Below are 26841 nucleotides of genomic sequence, written 5' to 3'. Positions count from 1 at the left end.
TCTGGGTGCTGAGCCACTGCCGGCATCGACACGCTGCCTGTTGGCTGCCCACCAGCTGCCCAAGCCCAGGAAAGGCTTTGCCAGCCAGCACCCCGAACCGTCGCTCCCACCAGACCCTCCTGGCCACGCCGGTGAGCAGCCCCTTCTCTGCCTGCTCCAGGCAGCTCGGGGCCAGGACTGTGGTGACAAGGGCCGTGCGGTGGGCTGGAGCAGGCAGGGACGAGGCCGCTCCTCACCGTGTTGTCTGGAGCTTCTGCCTGCCCAGAGCTGCCTGCAGCTTTGCTCCTGGCCAGCAGCTTTGTGCTCTGGAAACCGCACTCTGAAAGTGCCTCTGACCCAGGGGGCTGCGGGGAGAGGGGGTCGCTCCCCACAACTCTGGCCCAGAGCAAGCTGGAAAAGGAAACGCCGGGGCTGCAAGGGAGACGTCGGGGCACTGAAGCCCACTGAGGCCACGGTAGCAGACAGTGGGAAGAGCCGAGGGCGGATGCTGCAGACCCCGGGGTGGAGGAACTGCTGTGCGCAGCAAGGGAGATCCTGTTCTCCAGTATCAGTAAAAGAGCAAGGAAAGGGAAGAGGAAGATTATTCCCATTCGGTGAGAACAAAATCCTGGGAGGTTAAGGGATGTGACCCAGGAGACAAAGCAGCAAGTGGCAGAGAGGTCCCCGCTGCAGGGGTGCCGGAGCACCTCCCCAGCTCCAGCCATGTGGGAGGCCACCGACACCCCGCTGAAGCCTGGCAGCAGATGCCAAGCAGCGTGCTGATCAGCTTTAAGGCTGGAGGTTTTGTTTCCAGGCAGTGAATTATTCATCCCCAGCCCAACATCCCGGCCATGCCGCTCCTCCGCCCAGGGCAGCAGCTGGGTTTGCAGAGCGGCAATTACAGTAACGGAAGAGGTGGAGGTGAAGCTGGACTGACCTGGCTCCCTGCACAGTGCGGCACAGCCGGTGTCACGTTCAAAGTGTGGCGATGGCAGCATGGCAGAACAGCTGCCCTGCGCGGAGGAGGAGATGCAGATCACCACTGCTTTTACAGCATTTCGTGCCCGAGAGCTGGCACTGGGGAGCGGGTCCCCCCAGTACCGTCTCCAGAAGCGACTGCCGGGCACCGGGCATAGCCCTGCCTTGGGGAGGGGAAGCCTGCATTTGTGCCCAGCTCAGGATAGTTAGCTGTGGTTTGTTTAACCCCTTTTTGAGCATGCACACACACGGAGCTTTCAGCCTGAAACAAGCCTCTTCCGTGCTGCGTGGAAAAGCACTTCCCTCTGCCTGCCAGGAAGCTGTAACCTGGTCCATCCCTCACCTCTTCCCAGAAATCCCCCCCTCACCACCCATACAGCCTCCTCCAAGCCCCCTCTCCTCCCATCTCTCCAGGAGGACCTGCTCCATCACCCCGCGGGGACCCAGGTGAGGCTCACCAGCCCCTAGCTCCCCACATCCTCCCTTCTTCAGACAGGGGTGACTCGCTTTATTCCAACTCTTCCTGCTTTCTTCCAAGACTCCAAAGGAGCCGCCCCTGATCACCATGACCTTTCAAAGGTTCTAGAGTGGCCTTGCGCCCTGCCAGGTCCCAGAGACCTGGGACGCCCGCTCTAAGTGCTCCCCAGCCTCACCCCTCTCCATCTCTGCCACCCCCTGAGCCAGCCCAAGCCACCCGGGTGGGACAAGGCAAGGGACACGTGCCTACAAAACAGAAATCCTACTTAAAAGGCAAAGGAAACCACGAGAATACTATAAACATTTTATTTATTGTTTTCAAAAAGACAGGAAAATAATCTAGATCATTTATTTATAATTTTTTTTTTTAATAAAAACTTTTACATAATCCTCATGCATAAAGACCTTCTGGGAGCCAATGCCAAGCAGCACCAGGCAGGCTGGAAGCCACAAGCCACTGCAAGCGGTGGCTGGCTGTGGCAGGAGGTGCCACTGCAGTAACCCCGAAATCAGAGCAGACCAAGAGAAAGCTTTTTTTCCTTCTTCCAAAAATAGTCGGTTTCTAAACGCACTGAGAGCGAAGACGGTACACACCAGAGCACACTGACACGGTCAGCTGTTCGCTTGCGGGGTGTTCTTAAGCTGGACGGCGGCTCTGCTCGACGTAACCCAGCTACCCAGCAAACGCAGAGATGATGGAGCGCACCAGGCAGCACGCACCTGTCAAGGGGCTGCCGGGACAGCCGGAGGCTCACGCACGTGGCAGCGCAACCACGCATACCCCCTGCCTACGCGGGCGTTCTGCACACAGCGGCGAAGAGGCTATCCGAGGCGCCTGGGCAGCCAGGCTGCGCTCTGCTCCTTGGGCAGGTGACCTCTTTTGGCAGCTTTGCTTTCGGCGCAGAATTTGCCCCCTCCCATCAGAAGCCTGGAGTCCTGGAACATGGCAGCTGCTAGGACAAGCCCCTGTGTTTTACTGCGTGCGGGACTCAGGAGATGTCTGTCCTCAGAGGCTCGCATGGCGCAGAGCTCGCCATAAGGCACACGCACAGGTGTCACCTCCCTCCTGAGTCAGGGAAGTAGCTTGCTTTGCTTTTGGAGATGGAGGATGGAGACACGAGAGAAACAACATGTTCACAGGTCTCCAACTTAGCAAGAGAACGCAGGAAAAGACATTTCTGAACTTGAGTTTCTTCTCCCCCACCCCCCACCCCACCACAGAGCAAGCTTTTAACGTAAAGCCCTAGTTAAAGCTTATATCCGCGGTCGGTTCAGGTGCCAGAGGTTCATCAGTTTCCCAAGTGCAGTCCCACCAAAAGTGGGAGTCTGCCCACGGAAAACTGTCCCAGAGCTTGCTTCACCATCCTCTGCGCTGCAATGAACAGAGTGAAAAGGATCTGCCAGGAGACGAAGCCCACACCGTGCCCCCCTCCACAGGCACAATCTCACCTGCAGACAGGTTCGGCAAGAGGTGCTTTATTGATTCTAGGAAAAAGTTGTGTGGTTGAGGGTGTAGCCAGCAAGGTCCAACCAGTCTCAATGCTCCCCCAAGGTTACAAGAATTCCTGTGTTAGCCCAACATATCAAAGCCGTTTTACACCTCTGGAAAAACTTGCGTGGCTAGAGAGGTTGTTCGCCCTCAGAACAAGGGTAAGGGTTAACAAACGGTAAAAACTGTCCCTTCCATGGATGGATTCTTCCTCAGTGAGTCGCTACTGTCAGCTCCCGTAGGTAAGACTGGGTGAGGCTGCGGAGCTCCTCCAAGGCATAGTCCTCTGGCATAGGCAGCCGTCCGATGTGGGGAGCGAGCAGGCGGAGAGGGACACGCTGCAGCTCAGGCGTGGAGTCGGAGACGGGCTCTGGGGCATGCTGCAGGCTGAGGACCACCCGCAGCAGGTTAGCAATGCGCTTGGCCATATCTGAAAAGAGCAGGAAAAGGAGTGTTTCTGCATGCTCCACACCACGCTCCGGAGTGGGAGCTAGCACGTGAGCACTTAGGAGCTCACCCTGCCGAGGGATGAACTTGGAACAACGATTCAACAGGAAATTTTGGAGCTGGGTTGGTGGAACCACACCCTAGTGTGACCTGGCTTTTTCCCAGCTCCAGCAGTGAGTCTCCTCTCTCCACACAGACTTCCTCCATGAGTATAATCAAAATTTGGCCTTATTCCTTACATCAGACTGTCTTCTGCAAGTATGCTCAAGCTTTATTTGGCACGGACAAGATGCTTTACTGCTTTTCAAGAGACAGTTCTAAGAGACCAGACACTGGATACCACATCAACCAGGAAACAAAAACTGCCCAAAATGATGACCAGTAGCTGCATGTGCAGCAACTACGGGAGCAACACACGGCTCACCTCACCAACCACAGCCTTCCTCTTCAGCACAGGCAAAGGGACAGACACACCAGCAGCCCAGGCGACAGCTGGGCTAGTTGTAAAACTGGCTTCCCCAGGGGGCTGCTAGATATTGATGTCACCGTACCTGACTGAGCCAGGCGGTCCTTCGCGCTGTGACACTGGATCTGCTCTATCCTGTTGCACAGTGACGTCACTTTGGTATGTAACCGCTCCAGCTCGTAGGTGGAACAATCCAGCTGAAAGCAAACAAGAGAGTCAGCTTCCGAGTCATCGAAAGCCTTTCAGCAGAACTGCTCCCGGACTGCCTGACTTCACGAAGCCAGATCTATCCAACAGATGACAACCTACGCTAAAACCTGTTCCAAGTTAACACCTGCCGTGGGGGAAATGAGAGGTCTGGAACTGAATTAGAGGGGGCTGACATGCAGACTCCCCGCTAACTAGCTAACTGTTAGTTTTGTTCCTTCTCTTTCACTTATCTCACTGTCATGCTTTGCAGGGCACAGCCCACATCTTATTTTGACAGTATCTACACCAAATCTCTCTGTATTTTCAGAGATGCGCCAAATTCTGTTTGCTAGTGTCTGCCAAAAGGAAACACTTACATTAGCACTGAACAGTGAGTGAAACGTTATTCTAAAAAGCAAGACTCTGTATGAGCTTCCAAACCGTAGGGAATAAAAACCCCACAATTGTTTGTTACCTGTTGAATCCTATCAAGCATCTCAATAACACGGATGTAATCTAGGTAGACCAGCCCCGCCATCTCCCAGTCCTGGATGAGTGCACTACGCTCCGGAGGGGCAAGATCTTCCAGGAATCCTTTTAGGTACTTGTAGTTCTCATTAATAATGGCATCTAAAGAGAACGAGCATGTTAGCAACAGCGCAAAAGGGTTTCTTACAACTCAGGAACATTGATTGTTAAAGGAAAAGCAACTGACAGACTGTACTCTCAGGCAGTTTTGTAATTCCTTGACGCTATCAGCCATGGCCAGAAATGCTTACTTGATTTATGACCTACAAAAGGCAAGCCTAAGGCCAATCCATTTCCCAGAGCAGGGACACCCATAGGATCAGGACTCCAGGAATGCTACTGCTGCCTTTGTTCCCTGAGGCACCTCTGGCACGGGAAGGTGGATGGGCAGAAGGTTAAGCACTGCCCTTCTCATGTGTTTGCAGTGAAGAATCGTCACACCAGGTATAGTGAGAGCTATTTTGAAACAGCCAGCCACTCTCTACTAACCCTATTGCTAGAAACACAGCCCTACCCCTTCGTATTATTGAACATGCAATGACTTTTGTTCCTATATAATTACGTGTGCTGTTCAAAAGACAGAATGAAAAAAACCAGGAAAGCAGACTCACCTGAGGCTAAGTGCCTGACAACCAGCTTGTGACACTGGTTCCAGTGCCCAGCCTTGAACAAGAAGAGGGCTTCTCTGTGCTTGTCGCCCTCCATCCTTGCTCGAACTGCCTTGGCTTCGTGAATCCACTCCGGGGGGACGCAGAGCCTCTGCGTCAGAAAATTCTCCTTGGTCCAAGACTCCGGTGTCTCAGAGAGAACGCAATGCCGATTCAGGAGTTCACGCACTGCCTTCTCCCGTATGCTGGGGGAAGAGACAACAAGGCGTTATTCCAGCAAGCAATCCTTCACATCACTCCATCAGAAGAGACACTTCAATACAAGCAGCCAAGGACTGAAGGAGGCAGCAGTGAACTGCATTACACTTACTGGCGACGGCAGAAGCACAGGCACTTGCAAAAGCCAGCCTCACTGGGCCTTGAACAGTCTTATTGTAGGGTATTAAGAAAAATTCTAAAATCAGCTGAATTACTTCAGTACAGGTTAGCCACTAAGAAAGAAGTCATTGCTAGTGTTTTGTAACATCTTAAATGTTATAAGCCTAAAAACATTTAAGTATGATCCAGGCCCCTAGAAGTAAAATACAGGCTCTACTTGAAGTTAGCAGTTGGAAAAAAGTTCTACTGCAATGTATTAATGGTAGCTGTAAACATTAACAGCAAGAGACACCTTTCCACAAAAGACGTATTATTTACAAGTTTAAGACAGTTTTTTGTTAAGTACGTATTTCACAATAGAAGCAAAACACGCATTTTGGCGATTCCCAAACTTTCCTTTCAAACGCACTTGCTTCTGTTCAGCTCCAACAGGAACAGTTACAATATTTTGCATTAATGACGTTTTCAGGACAAGTTCTTGAACATAGTAAGCTTGCTGAGCCAGAGTCAAGATACACAGCCCTAGGCTATCAAAGTGACTACAAGATCTGCTTCCATAGCACAGTTCAAGAGCTATAGTCATTACAATACAATTACTATTTAACATCTAACAAGACATTTAACTAAGAATTACTCATGCCACTTTGTAATCCCGGCACACAATTTTTACAAGTGACATAAAGTTCTCCAGCTGTGCAGTTCCAGTTTAATGTGAGAGAAGCCATGGTAATTACTGTACAAATAGCAGGTCTTTAAAACAGACAACACGTTATTTTCAAGGCCAAAACCCCCCATCGTTTACTCACTGTGTATCAGGCTCATGCAGCAGTATAAAAACAGCCCATTCCCAAAGCCCTTCGCTTTCAAGCTGGGCAGCGTAGCTGGCATTCAGCACTCCTTGACTCTGCTTGAATAGATGGGTATAATTCAGGGCTCTGAGCACTTCCCACAGGTGCCAACTGAGACGATAGTCCAGAGGGTCAGATGTTACACTCCTGGGATCAAGCAGCTGGTCAAGATCATAGTGCCTGTAGGGAAAAATATTTGCAACATAAATAGCTAATTGTGGCCACATAACGACATCAGAAGTTGGTGCTACTTAGTTCCCTCCCTTCACCCACATCCAGTTACTCCATATATGTGATTTACATGGGTGTGGGGTTTTTTGCTTTTTTAAAAAAGAGGGAAAAAAGACAGGACTATCTGTTAAAATCCTTTTACTCTCCTTTTGAGTCTGCATCCAGACTGTCACAACCTTTTCTTTTGTATGTGCTCTTTCTGTAGATTTCTCAATGCCTTCAAAAAAGGCAAGATTACAGAACTCCTCAGACACAGAAAACACATAAGCAAAAAACCAAACAAACGTACTCCAAAGCTTAAGTTTCTTCACCTATGCCATCACCAGCAGTGACAGTATCACCACGTTCTGTAAAGGCTTACTTGCAAGGCAGATTTTTGACTACTGTGAGTGGTTCAGTGAACACTGAAGCTGATTTCATACCCCTGGATTGGGAATTCAAGAAGTCACTGACTGATCATGATTTTTCTAAACAGTTTTTGAACTATTTACCCATTTACCTGTCACTGTAGAGCTTTAACAAATGGAAACAGATATCTCTCAGAGGTCTTCCTGCATTATCGTCTTCTTCAATTACACAGCCCGAATCCTCTAGGTAAGGAGGCAGGGGACAGCAGGCATACTTTTCACACTCTGGTGTGTTCTAAAGAAATAGTTTTAACAGTAAGTTTAAGATAGTACTCTGAACAAAACTGCACTCTGAATTCCACAAAGCTCAGCAAGCTCACGAGCATGCTTTCTGCTTCAAAAGTAAAAGGTGCACCCTACTGTACCTGCAGTTAAAACTTAGACAGCAACTATATACCAACACGACACTAAAAAGAAAACACCTAAACCCAAAATGCTTTGGCAGACTTAATTTCATCTCACATTGAGCTCTTCAAAGCCACTGTGTGGAAGTATAGGCAGTTCTCACATACATACAGCCTGTATTCCTGAATGATTTTATAGCTGGAAAACCACATATGACTTTATCAAATGAAAGACGGTGCATCCCTGCAAGCTTTCTCTCCCTCTGTAACTAAGCAGAGTCTGGACAGTTAAGTGAGTGGCACTGAACGCACTGAGTCGACAAGAACCATTTTACAGGGCACTGAACTGCAGGAGAACTGTTGTCTTTCATACCATCTAACCAGTCCGGGTCACTGGAATCCTCTTGACATTTTCATTGCTGGTAAGAACGCTAGATCTGGGTCTGGAAGAGCATTCCATGTCCTGCTGGTTTCCAGTTTTTAACCCTCCTACATGAAGTTCTGGAAACGAGCTGTAGCCACTTTTCCTCCACATCATCGGGCTGCAGTGAGACCACCCCCACGTACTAACCTAGTAGCATTATCTTAAGTCCAAGTCATGATAAAACTAAAGCTTGGTATTTTGAAGCGATGCACACTTTATACTGACACACTGTGTACAAAGATAACACTAAATACTCCTGCAGCATTAAGCACGCATCAATTAGAAGTTACTAGACATGATGCTGTGCCTAGGTTATCTTTAGGCATTCAGATCAAGGGCTGAACTATCTTTAGTTAAATAATTAAACACTTTTCAACAGAACCCTTTGTCTTTCTGTATACAGAGGCTGACAGCTCTACAGCCACAAACAAGGCTTCGCATAATGCATGCAGCCACGCACTGTTTGTAGGACAGCTTCCACGTTTGCTGTAGAAACGGTGAGCGTAACAAACAGGGTGTATGGTTCGGCAAAGACTATTTTAGGAGTCAGGCAGCTGAGTATTAATCATCACATTGGGAAAACTGACTGGCTACCTAGCTCCAACAGCCTTCCTGCTGCTGGCCACTACCCATCTTCCTAATTTTGTCCAGCCATCAAACACCTGGAAACACTCCCATCAATGGGAGATATGCTTCAAATACATCACTGCCACCCTAAAGAGCAGGTCCTAAACTTCGAGTGACTAGAATTACCAGCAGGTTCAACCCCAGCGCTTTATTCCCATTTCAGCGGGGGAAGGAACATTCTTATCAAAGTGAACTGCTGCAAAAACTCATCATTAAAGCTGGGGAAGGAATCCGATGCTGTGAGAGCGGAAATAATGAACCCACACAGGGAAATAATTCCGTACGCAGCAGTGGTACTTGACTGCTCACAGAAGTCTCAGTGCAGCATCGGACAGTCAATGGCACCGAGTAAGATCTCCTTTTACCTAGGCATGACTGACCTACCTGAAACGCTGACTCGTACATGGCAAGTGCCTTGGAAATAGAAGCTGTTGGAGGAAGCAGGTACCAGAGGTGGACAGCCATGCAACGCTTCCAGTCCAGCAGCGAGCACACATTAATACTTATTCTCTCCGATAACTGCCACACCTAGAGAAACAAATCACTAAGTTTAGTCAAACTTATCACACAATGGTCGGTACATACCAGGCATGCAACACTAAGAGGTTACATTAGTAAAAAAAATACGTCACCATCTTACACTCCTTTCCTGCTGTGTACCACACGCTGTGGTTGAGTGCTACAGCTTAAATGTACTGCTGCCACAGAGGGGAAGACAAGTCAACGACAGAACAGCCGAGTAACAGAACTTACAGGCTTTCCTGCAAGCAGGGCAAAGATCCGCAATCTCTCTTCCTGGATGAAGCAGTCTGCCTGCAGCCTGTGCCAGTCCACCAGCTGCATGGTGAGGAGGTCCCGAATGGGCTGGCTACCTGCCAGCTGGGAGAGGAGGAGAGCAAGCCTGTGGTCGCCTGGAACAGCAGACAACAGCACATCAGGCAAATCCGCCTGCCTGCCAAGGCCACAGCTATCTGTTTCTGAGTTATGGGGCACTTTGATCAGCCTACAGCTGCACAACTGGTTTTTGTGCACAATTTCTTCTGAAATAAACCACTCCATAAACACCTACCAGAAGGGGGGTAGGGGAGAGAAGACAAAGGAATGGCAAGGACAGACTCCCCCCAAAGGAGGCAAATTAATAGAAAAGTTTTAAGATTTGAGCTGCCATAAAAGACCAAGATGAAACTAGCCCTTAGGCTCTGAAAATACACATTTTTAAAACAAGTGTAAAGCATTTAACAGAAGCTCGATTAAAAATAACAGTAATTTTAAAACCTTTCAAAGGAGGTACTATGCAAAAAGCAGTTCCAAATGCAATACAGCATCACTTCCTAACTCTGGAAGAGCTGACAACTACGCCAGCATCAATGTGACCAGGTACTCAAGCAGCAAGTAGACAACCTAGCCCCCACCTTAATCAATGCCGGACAAGGAAAACTCTGTACTCAGAGTGGCCAGTTACTATCAGCTCTCAAAGTTTAAATTCTCTTTACGTGTCTCCCGTCCTCCTCCCCCCAAAAAAATGCTGAGAGATTTAAGCATCTTACCTGACTGCTGTGCCAGCCTGCAAGCTTCACCAATTCTCTTCCCAGTAAGGCAGCTAAACACAGCCTCTATGTGATTACCGTGTCGGGACAAAGAGACTTCCTCCTCAATTCGTCCTGCAGCAGTCTCTGACAACCAGCGAGAGAAGGCTTTCCTGCGCTCCAGGGCCAGGATGTATTCACTGGGTTCCTCCAAGCTGGCCTCTAACTCTTTCAGGTTCCCCCAAATCGCTTCACATAAAGTCCACGTCAAGCACCAGTGCTTCACAGCAGCTGTCAGGACAGAGTTATTCAGTCATAAGGAGTAAAAACTTACAAAAGAACAGAGAGGACTCACATAAGATTATAAGCATAACTTTGTAGGATATCCTACTGTTACAAGTCAATGCAGGAAGCCAGTTAGCTCCCCAAATAAGTCCACAATGTTTATGCTTTCAGAAAGAATGCTGAGGTACAGTCAATTTTTCTGTTTTATTCACATTTCACTGCTCTGATGCAATGTGAAATTGATCTGAACTGGACAGTTTCCCAGATTCACTATCACCACTGTGAAAAGAATTATTCCACACTCACTTCCTGTCAGAGCAGGATCCTCGGACGCCTTCCTAACCCAGTCAGCATAGTCGTGAACAGCAGAAACTCCTGGGTTGGGCACTAGAAGAGGACAGTGTTCATCCATATGGACAGTGCTGTGTTTCAGCTTTATCTCCAGAGGGATGAGATACAGCTGTTTGTCTCTGTCCATCTTTCGTTGTTCTAAGCTCAGCTTCTCCACATGAACCTTGAAAGAGGACTCTGAGAGTCTGGAGGAAAGAAGACAACAAAAACAGGTAGCAACGTTCGCATTGTTCTCCATGCAAGTGAACTACACCCATCATGGAGCGGCTGCATTGTGCAGCTTGTCTTAATTTTAACATACAGACAGTAAGACATGTGACCCAAGGTCAACAGCTAGGCATGAAGAACCTAGTTTTAGAGTCTGGGACTCAGAACCAGACTTTGGCAAATAAACCTCACTGAACCGGGTGCTTCCAGCTCTCAAAAGGCAATTAGCACACCTTACCACACCCCAGTGCATTTTGTGAGCACACCTCTTTCTGACAGCAAATCAGACATGCTGGAGAACATCAACTGAACAAGCTTTTTGGAAGACTTAAATAGTAGAACAACTAGCTATATTCCAGTCAAGTTTAGGTATGGAGTTACACAGCCCAGGAAAGGTCTGTATACTGCTTTATACACAAGCAGAATTGAAGGCATCTCAATTCAGAAGCTAAGTAAGAAATTTCTTAGGTAGTGCAGATATCCTCAGGGAGAGTCAACAACAGATTAGAAGCTTCCTGGACAACAATTTTGAACCTTCTCTCTTTAACCTTTTGCTGGATGGTGCTATTTACTTGTTAGAAAACAACTACTCTTACTACAATATTCCAAGTCTTTGAGATACAGATTTTTGTAAAGTAGCAACCTAAAGGAAATCTCCATGGCTAACATCATCTCGCACCACGTCTGCATATCAGAAGTAATATTAAGCTGTATTTCAAAACGGTATCAACCTACAATCAAGATTCTTTCACACATGAAGAGAGAGTACGTCAGAACCATCCTGAAGGAAACTACTCACGATTTTGGAGCCACAGGAGTTGGCAGGAATCCGTATTCCACGGACTCACACTGAAGATCTTCCATTTCACTCGATCCACTCAACTGATCTCCACAATTGACAAGTGTCCAGTTGGGTCCCCAGCCAACACGAAATGAGCGCCCCATGAAGAGTGCCATATCCATCAGCAGCTTCCCTTTTCCATAGGTGATGGACTTTTCCAGAGGTACAAGCCCCTGCTGCCTGCGGACACCAACTGTCTTCATCTGTACCTCAGGGACCGATGGTGGTAGAGAGAATGCAGAAGCTAATGGAGAAGTCGCCGACCAAAGGGCAACAGAAGGAGGACTGCTCAAAGTCCTTGGTCCCTTGAAATCTTGCAGAGCAGCACTCGGTGGTTGAAAGATTACATTAGCAAATTTGGACTGCAGCAGCCCACCAACTAGATGGAAAAAGCAGGAAGGACATTTAAGTCAATGGGGTACTCACTTTTCAGCAGTACTTTTCTGATATTTTAAAGATATTTCAGTACTTGAGCAGCCAGTGAAAACATTTGCCATTGTTTGTGATGGTAACGCATAGCTAAGCAAGATAACTTGCAGTACTGAGAACTGCAAAATGCACTGTGCACAGCCTGATTTGCATTACGCAAGCTAAAGCACATGGTATTACACCAAGAACAGTACATACAGTGTCACCCCAAAATCTGCAGTTTCCAAAGAAGTCACTAATTTATCAGATATTGTCATAATTAGACCATTAGAACAGAAGTATCTCATGGGGAAAGCAGACACCGATTGCTATTAACAGGAACAGGGCTGAAACTGTCCCCACAGAAACATCTCAAGTCTGCCCATTTAATTCAGGAAGCAACTCCGTGCTTGCTATCAGAGGTATTATTCCTACTGAAATCACCAGTTAGTGGATGTAGTGGGTGTAAATGGCGAGGTTTTGATAGCAGGGGGGACACAGGGGCAGTCTCTGAGAGAACAGGCCAGAGGCTGCCCTGTGCTGAGGAGGAAGGAGTGGCAGAGAGGAATTGCTATGGACTGGCCACAACCCCCCCTTCTCCATCCCGGCTGGGGTGGGGAGAAGGTAGAGGAGTCAGGAATGAAGGATTGAAGTTGAGCCTGGGAAAGCAAGGGCAGGGTATTAAAGTGCTGTTTTCTTTTGTCTTTGTTTCTCACTACCCAAACCTATTTAACTGGCAATAAATTAATTTTACTCAAGTCAAGCCTGCTTACCAGTTACTGTCACAGGCAAAACAGTCTCCCTGTCTCTATCTCAACCCAAGAGCTTCTTTTCATACAATTTTCTTCCCCCATCTTGTTCAGGAGGGGGAGTGAGAGTGAGGCTGGGTGGGCATCTGGCTGCTGGCCAAATCTAACCCACCGCAGCATACAACAGCTGTTCTGCCGTATGTTCAGCCACTGATAGGATTTTGCCTGTTAATATTAGAATTAAACTCTTTCTTCAAGCAATATGTGGTTTCTCACAATACCTGAGTATCTTTTCTGTCCTTGTGATTTTGAAATAGGGAGTCTCGGAGAACAGATCTCTTGAGAAGTATCCATCTTTACAGGTTGCTTCCCAGGATAATGATCCAGGATCAAATCTAGGTCATCTTCGTCAGCAAGCAAGGAAGCTTTCATAATCTAAAAAAGGTAGTAAGTCAAGCCTGCAAATTAGCAATCACTCTCACAGCAGAAGCTAGCTGATCTAATCAGCTCCTTTCCCAACCAAGGTAACTTCTACATGTTGCACATGACCAAACAAATATTTGAAGTAACAGTGAAGGCACACAGTTCAGGAGAACTGAAAGCAAGCTTGTCAGCTGGTGATAAGCTTTTACAAACTACCAGTTACATCAGTGTCACAGTACTTGTTAGGATGGGTGTGAAGTCCAAAAATAATCATGTTTTCTTAGATCTTAGCTCTATCTACTAATTTTTCAGCCTAAGTACCACCTAAGTACACTGTTTTCTCCTTACAAATTAAAAAAAACAGGTAGAAGCCCCCAAGTGTTGCAGGCACTATCCTTTCACCAAACAAATAAAAACACCAAAACCAAATCAAGACCAGTTATCCTATTACCTTGTTTTCCACAAGCTGGTCCTGAGGCAGTCCTGGCTAGGTCCTAGTTTACCTTATCACATTGCCTACACTTCAGAATTTTGAAATCTGAACTCTAGCCTTAAGATGATTTTCATTTCTGCATTAAGCTTTTCATGTCTATAAAGGTTTACCACAGAAACACAGAAGTCTAATGTGTAAATTTTAATCACACTACAGGTGTGACGTATAGTTTATTACTAGTTGGTATATAAATACACTTGGGGAGGCAAACTGAGAATTTAGTGAGAGATATTACCAAGTCCGCTCTTTCAGAGGGAAAATGGCGAGACACTCACCTGTAAGACATGGGGGTTAATACCCAGGGTTGACGCAATGTGAGTCGAAGCAGGCACTGCCTCCGGCTCTTCTATCATGTTATCTTCTACAGTGGACTCCTGGGGAGGCTCCTGGGTGATGTCTGCCATATCACTGTCCAGTTCCACAACCCTGCCCAGCTGCTCCACTTCTGGGGTCTGCGGACACATGCAGAGGCCATGTCAGACAACAACAGATTGCAACGGTTTGCAGAAAGAGTATTTAGTAGTTTCAACAATCACCTGCAAATGAAGCGGAGTACTCCCTTGCTTGTCTCAAGACTCCACATTAAGTTTAGAGATGAATATATATAACCTATTCCCATTTTCTTCAGAGTCGCAACATAACAGTGCAAGTTAAAGTGAAGGAGAAGTCACGGTTTAGTGATGTCCTCCTGAAGTTTACCAAGTTCTGCCATTCAGTTTAAGAAAATATTCTTCAGCTTTCCATTTTTCATGTGACCAACAAAAAGGAAGAGAGTTTTGTGCATCCTGCCTTCCTCCCCTTCTCCCTCAAAATCACAAAAAGAAAAGTTTCCTGTGCCTAAGTTCAACCTGGGACATTTTACATGACTGAGCAACCAGTTTAAAAGTAGTGATTCTCCAGCGTTCATGTGTGGTATTACTGGTGGTTGATAAGCAGATGAGTCACTGTAATACCTTTGTTTCCCCAGCTGTGACATAGCACAAATTAAAAACGTTGAGTTTATATTCCACAAAGAACTTAATAGAAGTTTTAAGAGGACACAAGCCCCTTCAAGATGGTGTAAGACTAGGTCATAGAGGGCGTGTGAACACACGTGTAAAATATTTTATTTTTTTTTATTTTAAACCAGGACACAACTGTCATCGGACCGGAAAGTTGTGGGGTTTTTCCAATGATATTCTACATATCACTAGCACATTAGCAGTTAAGAAGTTAAATATAGTCGTTCTCTTCCAACCTGCAGCTAAATTTCTCATCTGTGCTGCTAGTTCAAGGCAGGAGGAAGAATTAGTTTTATGATTTTTCTGAAGGCAACCACATGGCATCACCTTTGTGATGAGCCTGAGGTGACCTCTACACACTTCCAATCGCTTAAGACAACTTGGACTCACACTTCAGGCAGGGCCAGAAAACATCCAGCCAGTACAAACAATGAGCAGACATCAGAAATTAAGCCCAGGAGTAAGTAGCTTGTGCCACGTTAGCTGAATGGCCTTCAGGTGGTTCCTGATGGACTCTAACCCCAAACCTGGGCTCCAGTGCACTGGTTTTGCTCCAGTCTAACCACTCCTGTTGCTTAGATATGAGTGCCCTGTGACAGATGCATGCTTACAGCTTACTCGGTTTCCAGAAGCAACAACAGACTGCTGAAGCAATGCTGTGGAGCGATGCATATATATGAGCAAGGAAACCATAGCAGATAGTGCACTGGAAATCATGCTAAGGAATTTAAGAGCATATTCAAATGGCTGCTTCTTAGCTCATTAGAATCAGCCAAGAAATGTGATGAAGGTTATCAGACGAGGCAGATAAAATTAGACAAGGGGGTCTGTAAAGATAGAACTTAATAGCAGACATGGAAAGAACCTTAGCTAGCAGTATCTGAGTATGCCTACAGTATGCGGAACAGATTTACAAGTCAAAATATGGTTACAAACACAGATGTTTCACTACTCCCTTCATTGTGCTTTAATGCAGCCAGGTCCCTGGTGTAACTATTTCCTGTGGACCTTGAAACATTAATAAATTCATTAATATTCAAGTTAGTGAGGGAAGAAAAAACCTCCAAGTCCAGATCCTAAATGCTTCCTAGAGACCAAAGAATATTATTTTCAGATGCTTTACACACCAAGAGTTTGGAAAGCTTTTCAGCCATGCTATGTTGTTTCCCAGAGGTTTGGGAAATGAAGCTAGATGTTTCTCCTATCTTCAGAAACAAAAACCTTCGTTAATTGTATGCAAGTCAAAGAGGTTAATTAACCTGGACCAGTTTTTGCTAAATACATTTGAATCTGTAAGACAGGCCTGAATAAATCACACATATTCCCTATATTTTTGACTGCTTAAAACATCAGCTCTGGTCCCCATTAATCTGGAAAAAAAGCAAGAAGGGAAACTGAAAGGTGGTACACACAGGCAAGCCTGTTAGACAGCCATGTGTTCATCTCAAATAAAATGCAGATACTTAAGGAACATATGAGAGCAGGATGAACTAGGTTTTAATTAGCCAGTGAGCCAGGAGGAGCGATAAAGCAGCAGCTGTACGCTACTTTGGGATTGTCCAAAGCCAGAAGCCACAGAAGAGGTGGCAGCTCACCTAATTTGCCACTACAGTAATATGTTCTGCTCAAAGAGCAGACCGCGTTGTACTGGCTCTCTGTATGGCGATCAGGACTCCTGCCACTGGGATCCTGGAATGCACCAGCACTGGCTGTACTGAAAGGCATTCAGGTGAACTGCTGCCACCAGACCTTTCGTTCTGGGCTCCTCTAACCTGCACAGAGACCTAAAGCAGCAGAGATGGAATGGCTCATGCGTTTCTACAGAGGTCATAACTAGATCACAGACTATTAAAAGCAATTTCCAGTTGACTTAATGTTTTCCTACCACAAAAGAAAATAAATTGTTCTTTTGCACAAGCTAGAACTGATTTGTTTTATCTCCTTACTCTACAAACAGACTCTTGTCCAGAAGGGCTCCACGTTACCCAAAGCCAATGGCCAATAAAGAGAAATGCTGCTAGAATGTCTCCTGGCTTCAAAAGGACTAGATCCAGGGAAAAAAAAACACCACCACCAAACCCAAAAGAAAGAAGTGTTCAACCTATTTGACAGTACTGCCTCAAGCTGTTTTTCATGCTTTGACTTCAGAGATGCAGAAATAAAACTCTCCTCCTCTGCCTCCCCATGAGATGGCACACCATGAACGCTGGCCACATGCCAAGCAGCACCTTGGCACATGATCCATGCCTCAGCAAGCGGCAAGCTGAGAGATCGCCTTTCACTGCAGTCACAGATTACTGAAGGGTGAAACACAAAGCCTGCTTACGCACATCAAAAACCTCTCAGCAAGTCCTATCCAGCTCCTATATACCCTCTGCTCAGCCTTCCTACACACCCTAACTGCTGAAGGCTTACTTTCACAACTAGGCAATCGAGAACCCAGGGTTTTTTTTGGGGGGGGAGGGGGGGGGAATCTACTCTGCACTTGCTTTTTGTCCCATCAACGGCAGGATGCCTTCCAAATAGGCTGTTTTTCACCTACAATGAAGCAGCTCCTAATTTAGCTTCACAATATCCATATTAATTACATTTGGAAAACATAAGTCTATCAGCTGCAATTAGACTAACCTTTAAACCCACATAAAAGGATTTTTAAAAATAAAATTAACATTAGACCTTAAGGGGTTACCAATGAACTGGATAAAAAGCTACCCTCCCTAGGTAAGACAGAGGCATACCGCTGAGGATGTTTCACAAAGCTTTAGAAGACACACCTACCCAAATACACTTAAAAACCCAGCATATAACCAGCCTTACAAAAGTAATTTTTAATAAAAATAGAGCACATTCTTAAAATATAAAGCATACAGTCTTGCATACTAAATGATGGTCAAGTCAAATTAATGCACAGTATCATTCTCAAGGCAGGCAGCACAAGGTGTTATAATTATATAGCATATATTCAATATTCACAAAAACAAGTTTTCTTCCATAAGTGGTGCAAATATGCCAAACTCAACGTAGACCAGAATTTAAACAAGAAACAAGGGTTTAAAGTCTTCCCATCCCCACACATCCTTGGTATGAAATGTCGAATATCTTAAAAATGGACATGCAAACACTCATCAAGAGGTCAGAAGAGCTACTGAGTTTGTGCAAGTTTGTGTAAAGTTTTACTCTTCGGTTGCCAGGCTACACGTTACTTCAACAAACCCTCCCTAGGCACCAGCTATTCTTCAAATTTCATTTTATTAATTCCCTTTTAGTCACTGTCCTCCTTCTACCTGAGATGGAGGTGTTGGCTTGCTGTTTAGGGTCATTTGCTGGGGCGGCAGATGCCCTGGGGGCGGCACAGGTGTAGTTTTTAACTTCTTTGTGTCCGCTTTTGAAGGATGCTCTTCCTCTTCCTCATCCGAATCTTGCAAGCCATACTTGGAAAAGTGTGCCACCTGTGTAATGAGAAGGGCAAATATGTTACACCTCGGAAGAAGCATTTCAGGCATCCATTTCTGAAAAGCCTGCACAATGAGATGGTGTAACTGTCCACCTCACACAGCAGTTGTGACACCTGGAACAAATTCAGCTTTTGCACAGACCAAGAACATCAACTGTATGCAGGTCTTCAGCCATTCAAAGACATTTCGATCAGTTTGGTGAGGACAGTTTGCACTACAGCTGAAGGATTTGAGACAGTCTGCAGAAGTTTAGCGAAGTTTTTGAATGATAAGTTCTCAGGAGATTCTAACTTCAGATTACTTCCGATATTTCTGTAAGTCACTTTACAACTAGAACAAAAACATTACCTTAAACACCCAAGATCCAGTCTCTGGGCGGTATTCCTTGAATCGAGCGCCCTGCTTCCGAGATACAGACTCCAGTCTACCTTCGTAATTCATCTCTGCCAGTCGTTCAGGGCTTTTTATCAGGCAACGAGATGTTTTATCTGTAGGCCAGACTCCATCTAAGGTAACTTCAGCTCGTCTGTTAAAGACAGACAAAAGTGTAAGAGACTGCAAGGTTTTGAGGCAAAGCTGTTAAGGTACACATATAGGAGCTGAGGACTGAACATGGGGGCTCAAACCAGCTTTTAAACCCAATTTCTAGTTCAGAAACTTGAAAGGATCTGTAACTGTACAATGCTGCAATCTGAACACACCCCCCAGGTTTAGATTTCTTGGTAGCTGCCTGCAAACACAGTAGATTGTCAATATTATAAAAAACAACCTTACTAGCCAGTGTCCCCACACAGTACGTATCTAAAATTTTAATTTTAAAAATTACCTATTTAAACCTTCCCCAATAGGTGGTTTTCTTTCATCGTCAGGGTAAACAATAACTTCTTTTCTACGGATATGTACAATGTCATCCAGGTTTAAGTTAGTTAGATTTACTTCTCCTTCAAAGTAAATTGATCCATAACCTGCGAAACAAACCAAAACATAACAATTTGTCCATGAAAAAAATCACATGCCAGAGAACCTATGTTCCTGCTATACTCCTCCTTCCCCCACCTCACCACCTAGCTTTGTAATGTCTCCAGAACAATTTACAAGAGGCTCCTCCTTCCCATTGTGAAAATACTGACAATGTGTTACCAACTTTTTTATAGCTAATTCTTTTGCACCAAAAGCTTTTTGTTATCGCTTAACTATTCACATTGCCAACACCAATACTAAGTGTACCCTCAGCTTCATAGCATGTTTAGAGAAAGTGTTTTAAAAAAATAGTATACACCGTATGATTTTATTTTTTTTAAAATAAAAACAGTAAAGCATACAGTCTGGGCTGAAGGCTCTCCACCAGAGCTCAGCCAGCTCCAGTGTAGGCAGCAACTAAGGTGGAAGCAATGATCGTTTTTGCATCAATGCTCCAGCAAGTTTGCATTTTACATTCTTTATGTTTAAGGACAGCAAGCGCCTTAAAAGCTACAGGCACTTTTGTTCATTTCATATTCAAGCTTCTCAAGTCACCCCATAATACAGATTGTTAGTGCTACCAATCTGAAAGATTACAAGCCTTTGATGCAAGTTGTTCACAATGCAAGGGCACTGTTTATAATCATACCAAGGGCAAGGAACTCAGACTCAGGGTCCATAGTTTAACATGACTGGTTCAACTTCAAGCAACTAGAAAAGCTGTATGTGCTTACCTTTGCGGCCAATGGTGAAGTCTGTCACAATACATTCGTTTCTGTCATTGGTAAATCTAGCAAGCTCCTCCATGGACGGGATGGTGTAATAGCCAGCTCTTGTTAGAACAATTCCTACAACAGAAATATTGAGAACTGGGCTGACAGCAAGTTCACAGCTTTAGCATTTCAAGGGTTTCAGTCCATTTCTTTTGCAAGCCTGGACAACTGAAGGTCCCAAGCAAACTGAGAATCGGAGCAACAAAAGCAAACAGAAATCAAAACGCCTTATTTCCACACCCTTCATAGCAAATTTAAGACAATTGCTATGCCAGGTTCCTCCAGCCTAGCAACCTGTCATCAGAGATCAGTAGCAGATGCATAGGTAAAAAGAAAAACGCAAACACATACAGCAACACTTGACAAACACTCTCCCAGCTTTAATAATTTGGGGGCTCAGGCACCTGCTGACCAAGATGCAGCATCTTTTACATTTAACAGTCTCCAATGCTTTTTCATCTATTAATTTGTCTAACGATCTTTAAAATTCACAAAAGCTTTTTGCATCTACAAAACATCTGAAGACATTTCTTTTGAACACACCACCTGCTAGTTTCATTAGATGTCACATATTACCTGAAAGGATAAACAAATCTTTCCCTCTTTACCTCTCCAGGTCACTCATGAGTTTAAAAAACTAACGTAAGCCCCCACCTCTTCACAAGCTACAAAGTCTTAGTTAAGGGAAAGCTACTCAAGACCCCTCATCACATTTCTCCATTTTTTTCAGTTTTACTAAACCCTCAGACTGGAATTTAGAGTACTGAAAACACACGCACAATGGGTCTAGAGAGACGCAGCCACGTTCTATGGTCCATTCCTTTCCTGGCAAACTCTACAATGCAGTTTGCATGTTGATAACTACCAAGCATTAGATTTCTAAATCTAAGATCTTGCTCCTGAACGATAGTCAACTCATCCTAGCACTGCAGAACAGTTACAGATTGGGCCCTCCTCCCTCTCACGCATCTCACTACCTCAATCTAATATAAAATCGGGTGATGAAATTTAATTGCTCATTGACTCAGCAGAAAAAAATTCTGCACTAGTTAAGAGACTGAAAAGCAAGATTTGTATTCTGAAGAAAAGAGGAGGGAAAGGAAAAGAGAAAAAGCTGAGGGTCTAGAACAGCAAAAGAGAACTGTAATGAAGCATGCATGAAGTGCTGTCAGGAACTGCACATCATCTGCCCTCCCCTCGGTCTAACCTGCAGGATGCAGATGATGCACGGTTTCGGGCTCCTCTTCGCGCTCATCCTGAAGGGAATCATCATGAAACGAGGCATCTTCACTGCTGCCTTCCAGACCATTTCGCAAGGCCACCCGCATATTCAGAGCCACAATGGTATCATCCACACTGTTCTGGTGTTTGTGCACAGTGTTCTCTGGCGTCTGTGGGATGGGCTTGGCAATGGGGTTAGTGTAAAACCTAGTCACTTCATGATGATCCTCTTCCTCGTCTCGCTCACCATCTTGTCTGTGGTTCTCATCAGGAGGTACCGACAAAAAGAACCTGAAGAAATGAAGAATAAAGTTGAATTATTTAGTTCTAAGGCACTTAATGTCAATGTCAAAATTCTGGTGTCTTTTCATATAAAAAGCAAACAGAACCACCACATGAACTACAGAGTCAGCAGACTGGGGGAAGCCATTATTCCCCTTCACTCTGTCCTTCTTAGGCAACCTCTGCCATTTTGCATTTAATCTGGGGCTCCCACTACAAGAAAGATAGTGGTAAGGCCGGGAGAGGGGTACCACAATGGTGAGGGGACTAAAGCACATGCCCTGTGTAGAGAGCTTGAGTGAAATGGGTTGCTCAGTCTGGAGAAAATGCTTGCAAGGGCAGGGGGGTGTAATAGCAGCCTTCCAACACCGAAGACAAAGTTCAGGCTCTCCACAGATAGGCATGGCAGAAGGATGAGAAACAGTGATCAAATTAAAACAGGGAAATCAATGAGGACAGTCAAGCATTGGAACAGGGACCCAGACAGGCTGCAGAATCTCTATCCACAGAGGTCTGAGACACCCAACTGGACAAAGTCCACAATAACCAAGTCTGAATTCAGTGTTGAGACTGCTTGAGGAACAGAGACACGCCCCCCAGGGTCACTTCCCATCTGAAAGATTCAATGATTTGTGAACCAGGCTGTTACAGACTTTTCTGCCCAAAATACACGCTGTTTTAGAAGAACAGGATGATTACGTCTTGCAGGCACCATGATCAAATAACACTTGAGAACACTGTCATGACAGTCACTCCAAAACACTAGCTTCAGAGAGCTGCCTGTTGTAGCTGGCTGCTGGCAACACAGCCAACGAATGCCTCTGCCGCATTACAAACTGCCCAGGTCAGGACTAAGGTGATCAGAAACAAGGTTCCCCACTCCCATAATCAGTTCTTACTTCTGAATAAAATCCAAATGTTGAGCTGGTCAGGAATTTTTCCAGCCTCTGATTAAAAGAAAACCAAACCAAAACCAGAGTTCATCTGAAATATGGCCACAGATTTTTTAGAGGTAGGTAGGTATTCTGGCTTTGGTGGAGAAGAGATGGCCTTAGAGATTCCTCATTTTAATATGTAGAAAATACATTACCACTATGAGACATTTGGATCAGTGGAGCTTCCTTGCAATTCCCACATTACTAAGGACTAAACAGAAGGAGAGGTTCTTCTCACCTCAGCATCAGAGGTTTATTACTTCCCTCAAGAAATGGCCTAGTTTCTCACTACAGGGAATGAAGAGAGCTATGTCCAGAAAGTAAGTCATTCCTCTTTGAACTCCTGATTTTGGATGGAATGACCACACAGGAAGAGCATATGGCTAGTTTAAGAGGAAATGAATCTCACAACAGGTCAACTTGCTTCCAATGAACAGCTAAGATGACGTCCCTGAGAATAACCACCTATTCTATTAATAATAATTTAGAGACAGGCATAACCAGTTTGCATTTCTCGTAAGTATAAACACCTGCATGATGAATCAACATACCGATCTCCATTCTCTGGATACTCCGATGGAGAAGCCAGGTCTTCATTTTCACGATTGACAGGCGAGAACAGATTGCTACTGTTGAGATTCTTCAAAACCAACTTTTTGATGCTCTTCCTGCAAAAAAAAAACAACCAAAAACAACACCAAAGAGAAATTTGGATATATCCACTGGATAAATATATATTTCATGCATAATTCCTGTGTTCCACGGACCAGAAACCAGCTGTATAAGACCTGTTCCCACACTCAGGACATAGAGAGTCTTCTGTAAGAGCACTGCAGTAGCTGAGATACTAAAACTCCTTTTGGCATTCCATTCAAGGCTTTGGTTTATGAACAAGTGTAAGAAGCACAAGTCATTGAAAGCTTCAAAACCCGAGTTCAGTAAACCACAGTATCATCTGTTTTACAAAACAGAGCCTTTCCAGTGGAAGCACAGAACCCTGCACAGAAAGTCTGGCCCACAGATGCAGGTTCTTCTTTACTACAGTGTCACTCTAGGAGCAAATCAACAGCCAAGCTAGGGTTCACTGCCTGCAATCTGAAGATCGCTGAACATCTACGCCAATTGCACCAAAAAAAGTCTAAGTACCCCTCTGTTCTGATCTTTTTGTTCATTTGGTGTTTTTCTCTAAAACACTGAGTAATTCTATACTCTGCTTTCTTCCTGGAAAGTGAACAGATGGTTCAGGCTAAATTAAAGACAAACCAAGGTCACAAAAATTACAAAATGTTTTTAAAAAGCCTGTGCTGAGAGGGACTTTCAATGACTGATGCATCTTTCTCCGAAGTTTTTTGTTGTTTGTTTTTAACTAAACTCCAAAGCTTTCCAAACCACTTTTCAATTTGTCACTGATGCTCTTGAACACTGAAACAGAAGTTTCAGTAGGGCAGATCCACAGCATCATTCATTTCTCACAGAAACATCTGTGTATCTGAAATAGAACCAGTTCTAGGCTATGAAAATATCAAATCTGCCTTCATACTGACTGCATTAGCAAACCTAATGGCACTTGTACTTCAGAAGCAGGAAGTACTATACCATACAAGCTTTCCTTGTAATAATTCCTAATTGACTTTATAGGAGCTTTACTCCAATCATAGGATGACCTCATTTTACAGCTTATTTGGTCATCACAGTTTAACTTGAACATTTTCATCTCCTCTACAGAAAACATTTCTATTCAAATTCTACACAAAACCTGTTACTGCTATTCGCATTTGAACTAGGTCACAGAACAGTCATGGAATTTAGGACACTATACAAGAGTTTAGGAAATCTGATTAGAAGATTCTTGCACCACCTCCTCCCTCCAACATACACAAAAGAAAAACTAACTTTGGCATGAATGCACCATTGGATAGGGATGGCTCGTCATCATCAAGACCATCAAAGAGATGAGATTTAGCAGAGCCAGCTGACTGCAAAGCTTTTGGTCGCACTCTGGTCGCCGGACGTGGAGTCAGTTTGTAGTGGGTGGGTGTCGTTAAGGCCTTCTGAGCTGCTGGGTTAGTTGGTTTCAGTCTCTGAAACAGGAAGATGTAGAATTGGAATTTTCATACCACTTACTGTAAGGGTTTGTGGACAACAAGAGTGCCTGCTTGGTTAAGGCTATCCACTCAAGGACCTTTGAAATGCAAAGGGAATAATAAGTAAAGGGGGAAGCAATAAACAAAACCAGAGACACAAAGCTGGTTGACAACAGGTAACGGAAGCAATGCCAAAGACCAAAAGTCTCCAGTCACTCACTGATGGGCCATTAAGAACCTACAGGCACAGCTTTGGAGAAGGCCAACCTGGACCTCTGGTCCAGGCTGGCTGAGTGAATTTCAGGAGAGCTACTGGAGTCAGACCAGGGTGTGGGCACCCCTCGCCTCTGGTGCCAGCAGCTCGAGCAAGGGGAAGCCTGGGTCTCTGGGCACACTGTGCCAGGCTCCAGTGGCCAGGTGGGAGTAATCTGTAGCCCCTGGAACTTCCCCAGGGCAGCAGCCATTTAGAACCTCCCTTAACACTTAAAAAGCCTGAAAAGTGTTTGTTTTGTTGTCTTTTAAGACAAACCAACAGGATATGGTTTGGTCAGAGACTGTCCTAAGAGATGTCATAAGCAAAGCTCAAGCTAAGCACTAAAAATATTGCAAGCATAGACAATTACCCATCTTTATCCTCAACTAGCAGCAGTGAGCATAACAAGAACTCCAAAGCCAAGGCTCTGATGCAGTCAAAAGCAGTAAAGAGAGCCACAGTATAAGCAGTTTGCATCCTGGAGAGCATAAAAAGCCACTGCACCAGTATGAGTATACAGACAGCAACTTATTTTGCTGCTCACCGCATACCTAAGTGAAGACAGTGAGCACAAAACATAAATTAATTTCAAATCTTACCCAGAAAGTGAGTTTAATGTTTACATGCACTTACCTCTTCTTTCTTCTTTGGGTCTGACATGGGGTTTCTGAAGAGTGGAGAATCTCCAAAGGGTGAATAAGTCAAGCTATTGAGATGCTGCTGAAGGACCGCTTGCTGGGCAGCTGACGCATTTGGGTCTGTCAGTGCTATAAGAAGAACATCATCTTTTAGCATTTAACAGTTTTTCTAATAGAACCAACATAACTAGAAAAGACATCCTTCCAATCAGAGGATCTCCTCGTAAGAATTCAAATTTCTTAACTTCAGCATTTCTTTCCCCTGCTCTTCAGTCACCGTTTCTGCAGCAGTCTGAAGGAAGAAATCAGATTCTATTCCTTCATTAGAATTTGCCACTGCATTCAATAAGCTTTCATCTGTGAAAAGCTGAGGGCATGGTGAGCTACACATCAGCAGAATGAGCCTGGCATGCCAAAACCGTTAACTAACACATTTGTCTTCCAAAACATCTTTTAAGGAAGAAAAAAAATATCTCTGATGCAAAGTTCTGATATTTTTGCTACAGCAATCAAGTTTACAGGTCTAGAGTCCCCTCGGCAACAACAGCATCTTAATTTTGTCTCTCAATCTTCTAGCATCTAATTTTAATCCCCATTAAAATACTGTAAGTGTTCACACTATCAAGCATTTTGAGCAACATAAAGCAGCTTAATTCTAATTCCAAGAAAACCAGACTGCACCTGTGCATTCCCAAGAACAACAAAACCATCCCCAGAAACAACAGCTTACTGTCAGACAAAGTCTGCAAGGAAGTCACAAGGAGCGTTTGAGACAACTGGTTCTTCCCAGATCAAAAGCTGGTTTAACTGACCAGATGCTAACCAGTGACACCCTTCCCTATGCTGCCCCACTGCACGTGTTGCCTACAGAAGTGAATACTTGGATCATCTGTACAGTTACATCCAGGGAGATCCAAGCACAAGAAATATAGAAGTATGATGGAAGCAAGACAGAAATATATAAAATCTGACTGAGAAACCTATAAAATTATGGCGAGAACATAGCTCCCCTCAACCACATTTTGCTTGTCGTAACTATATAAAGTTACTTTGAGGGGTGTTCACAGGATCACACAACAGTGAGGCTGGAGGCACCTCTAAAGTCACCTTTTTCCTAGCCCCCTGCTCAAGCAGGGCCACCTGTGCCAGAGCTTGGTCACCCTCACAATGAAAAAGTGTTTCCTGATGTTCTGAGGGACCCTCCTGTGTTCCAGCGTGTGCCCACGGCCTCTGGGCCTGGCACTGGGCACCGCTGGGAAGAGCCTGGCTCTGTCCTCTTGGCAGCCTCCCTGCAGGTGTTGATGTAGACGAACGAGATCCCGCTGAGCCATCTCTTCTCCAGGCTGAAGAGCCCCAGCTCTCTCAGCCTTTCCTCACAGCCCTTCACTGGACTCTCTCCAGGTATGTCCATGTGTCTCATACTGGAGAGTCCAGCACTGGACACAGCACTCCAGGTGGAGCCTTGCCAGTGCTGAGCAGAGGGGAAGGATCACCTCCCTCCTTCTAATGCAACCCAGGACACTCTTAGCTGCCTTT

The 26841-nt window shown here is 45.1% G+C and overlaps 1 protein-coding gene across 1 annotated transcript in view; it reads right to left on the bottom strand.

Annotated features, from left to right (window-relative positions):
• Window positions 1–2667: 2667 nt before the first annotated feature.
• Window positions 2668–26841, bottom strand: part of NUP98 (nucleoporin 98 and 96 precursor) — a 40642-nt gene continuing 16468 nt past the window's right edge. The window contains exons 13-33 of the mRNA XM_059827077.1: window positions 25301–25434; window positions 24224–24411; window positions 22882–22998; window positions 21100–21404; window positions 19854–19967; window positions 18986–19124; window positions 18508–18685; window positions 17989–18153; window positions 13979–14155; window positions 13069–13222; window positions 11589–12009; window positions 10538–10767; window positions 9968–10237; window positions 9174–9331; window positions 8805–8948; window positions 7118–7260; window positions 6346–6567; window positions 5165–5406; window positions 4501–4655; window positions 3922–4033; window positions 2668–3353 (exon numbers count right to left, since the gene is read on the bottom strand). Coding sequence (XP_059683060.1) covers window positions 3136–3353; window positions 3922–4033; window positions 4501–4655; window positions 5165–5406; window positions 6346–6567; window positions 7118–7260; window positions 8805–8948; window positions 9174–9331; window positions 9968–10237; window positions 10538–10767; window positions 11589–12009; window positions 13069–13222; window positions 13979–14155; window positions 17989–18153; window positions 18508–18685; window positions 18986–19124; window positions 19854–19967; window positions 21100–21404; window positions 22882–22998; window positions 24224–24411; window positions 25301–25434 — 3986 coding nt within the window. The 3' untranslated portion in view covers window positions 2668–3135. The remainder of the gene's footprint in view (window positions 3354–3921; window positions 4034–4500; window positions 4656–5164; window positions 5407–6345; window positions 6568–7117; window positions 7261–8804; window positions 8949–9173; window positions 9332–9967; window positions 10238–10537; window positions 10768–11588; window positions 12010–13068; window positions 13223–13978; window positions 14156–17988; window positions 18154–18507; window positions 18686–18985; window positions 19125–19853; window positions 19968–21099; window positions 21405–22881; window positions 22999–24223; window positions 24412–25300; window positions 25435–26841) is intronic.

The sequence above is a fragment of the Gavia stellata genome, chromosome 1 (genome assembly GCF_030936135.1).
Source record: "Gavia stellata isolate bGavSte3 chromosome 1, bGavSte3.hap2, whole genome shotgun sequence".
NCBI classification, from domain to species: Eukaryota; Metazoa; Chordata; class Aves; order Gaviiformes; family Gaviidae; genus Gavia; species Gavia stellata.
The sequence above is the reverse complement of the archived record's forward strand: the minus strand, read 5'-3'. Positions and strand labels throughout refer to the sequence as shown.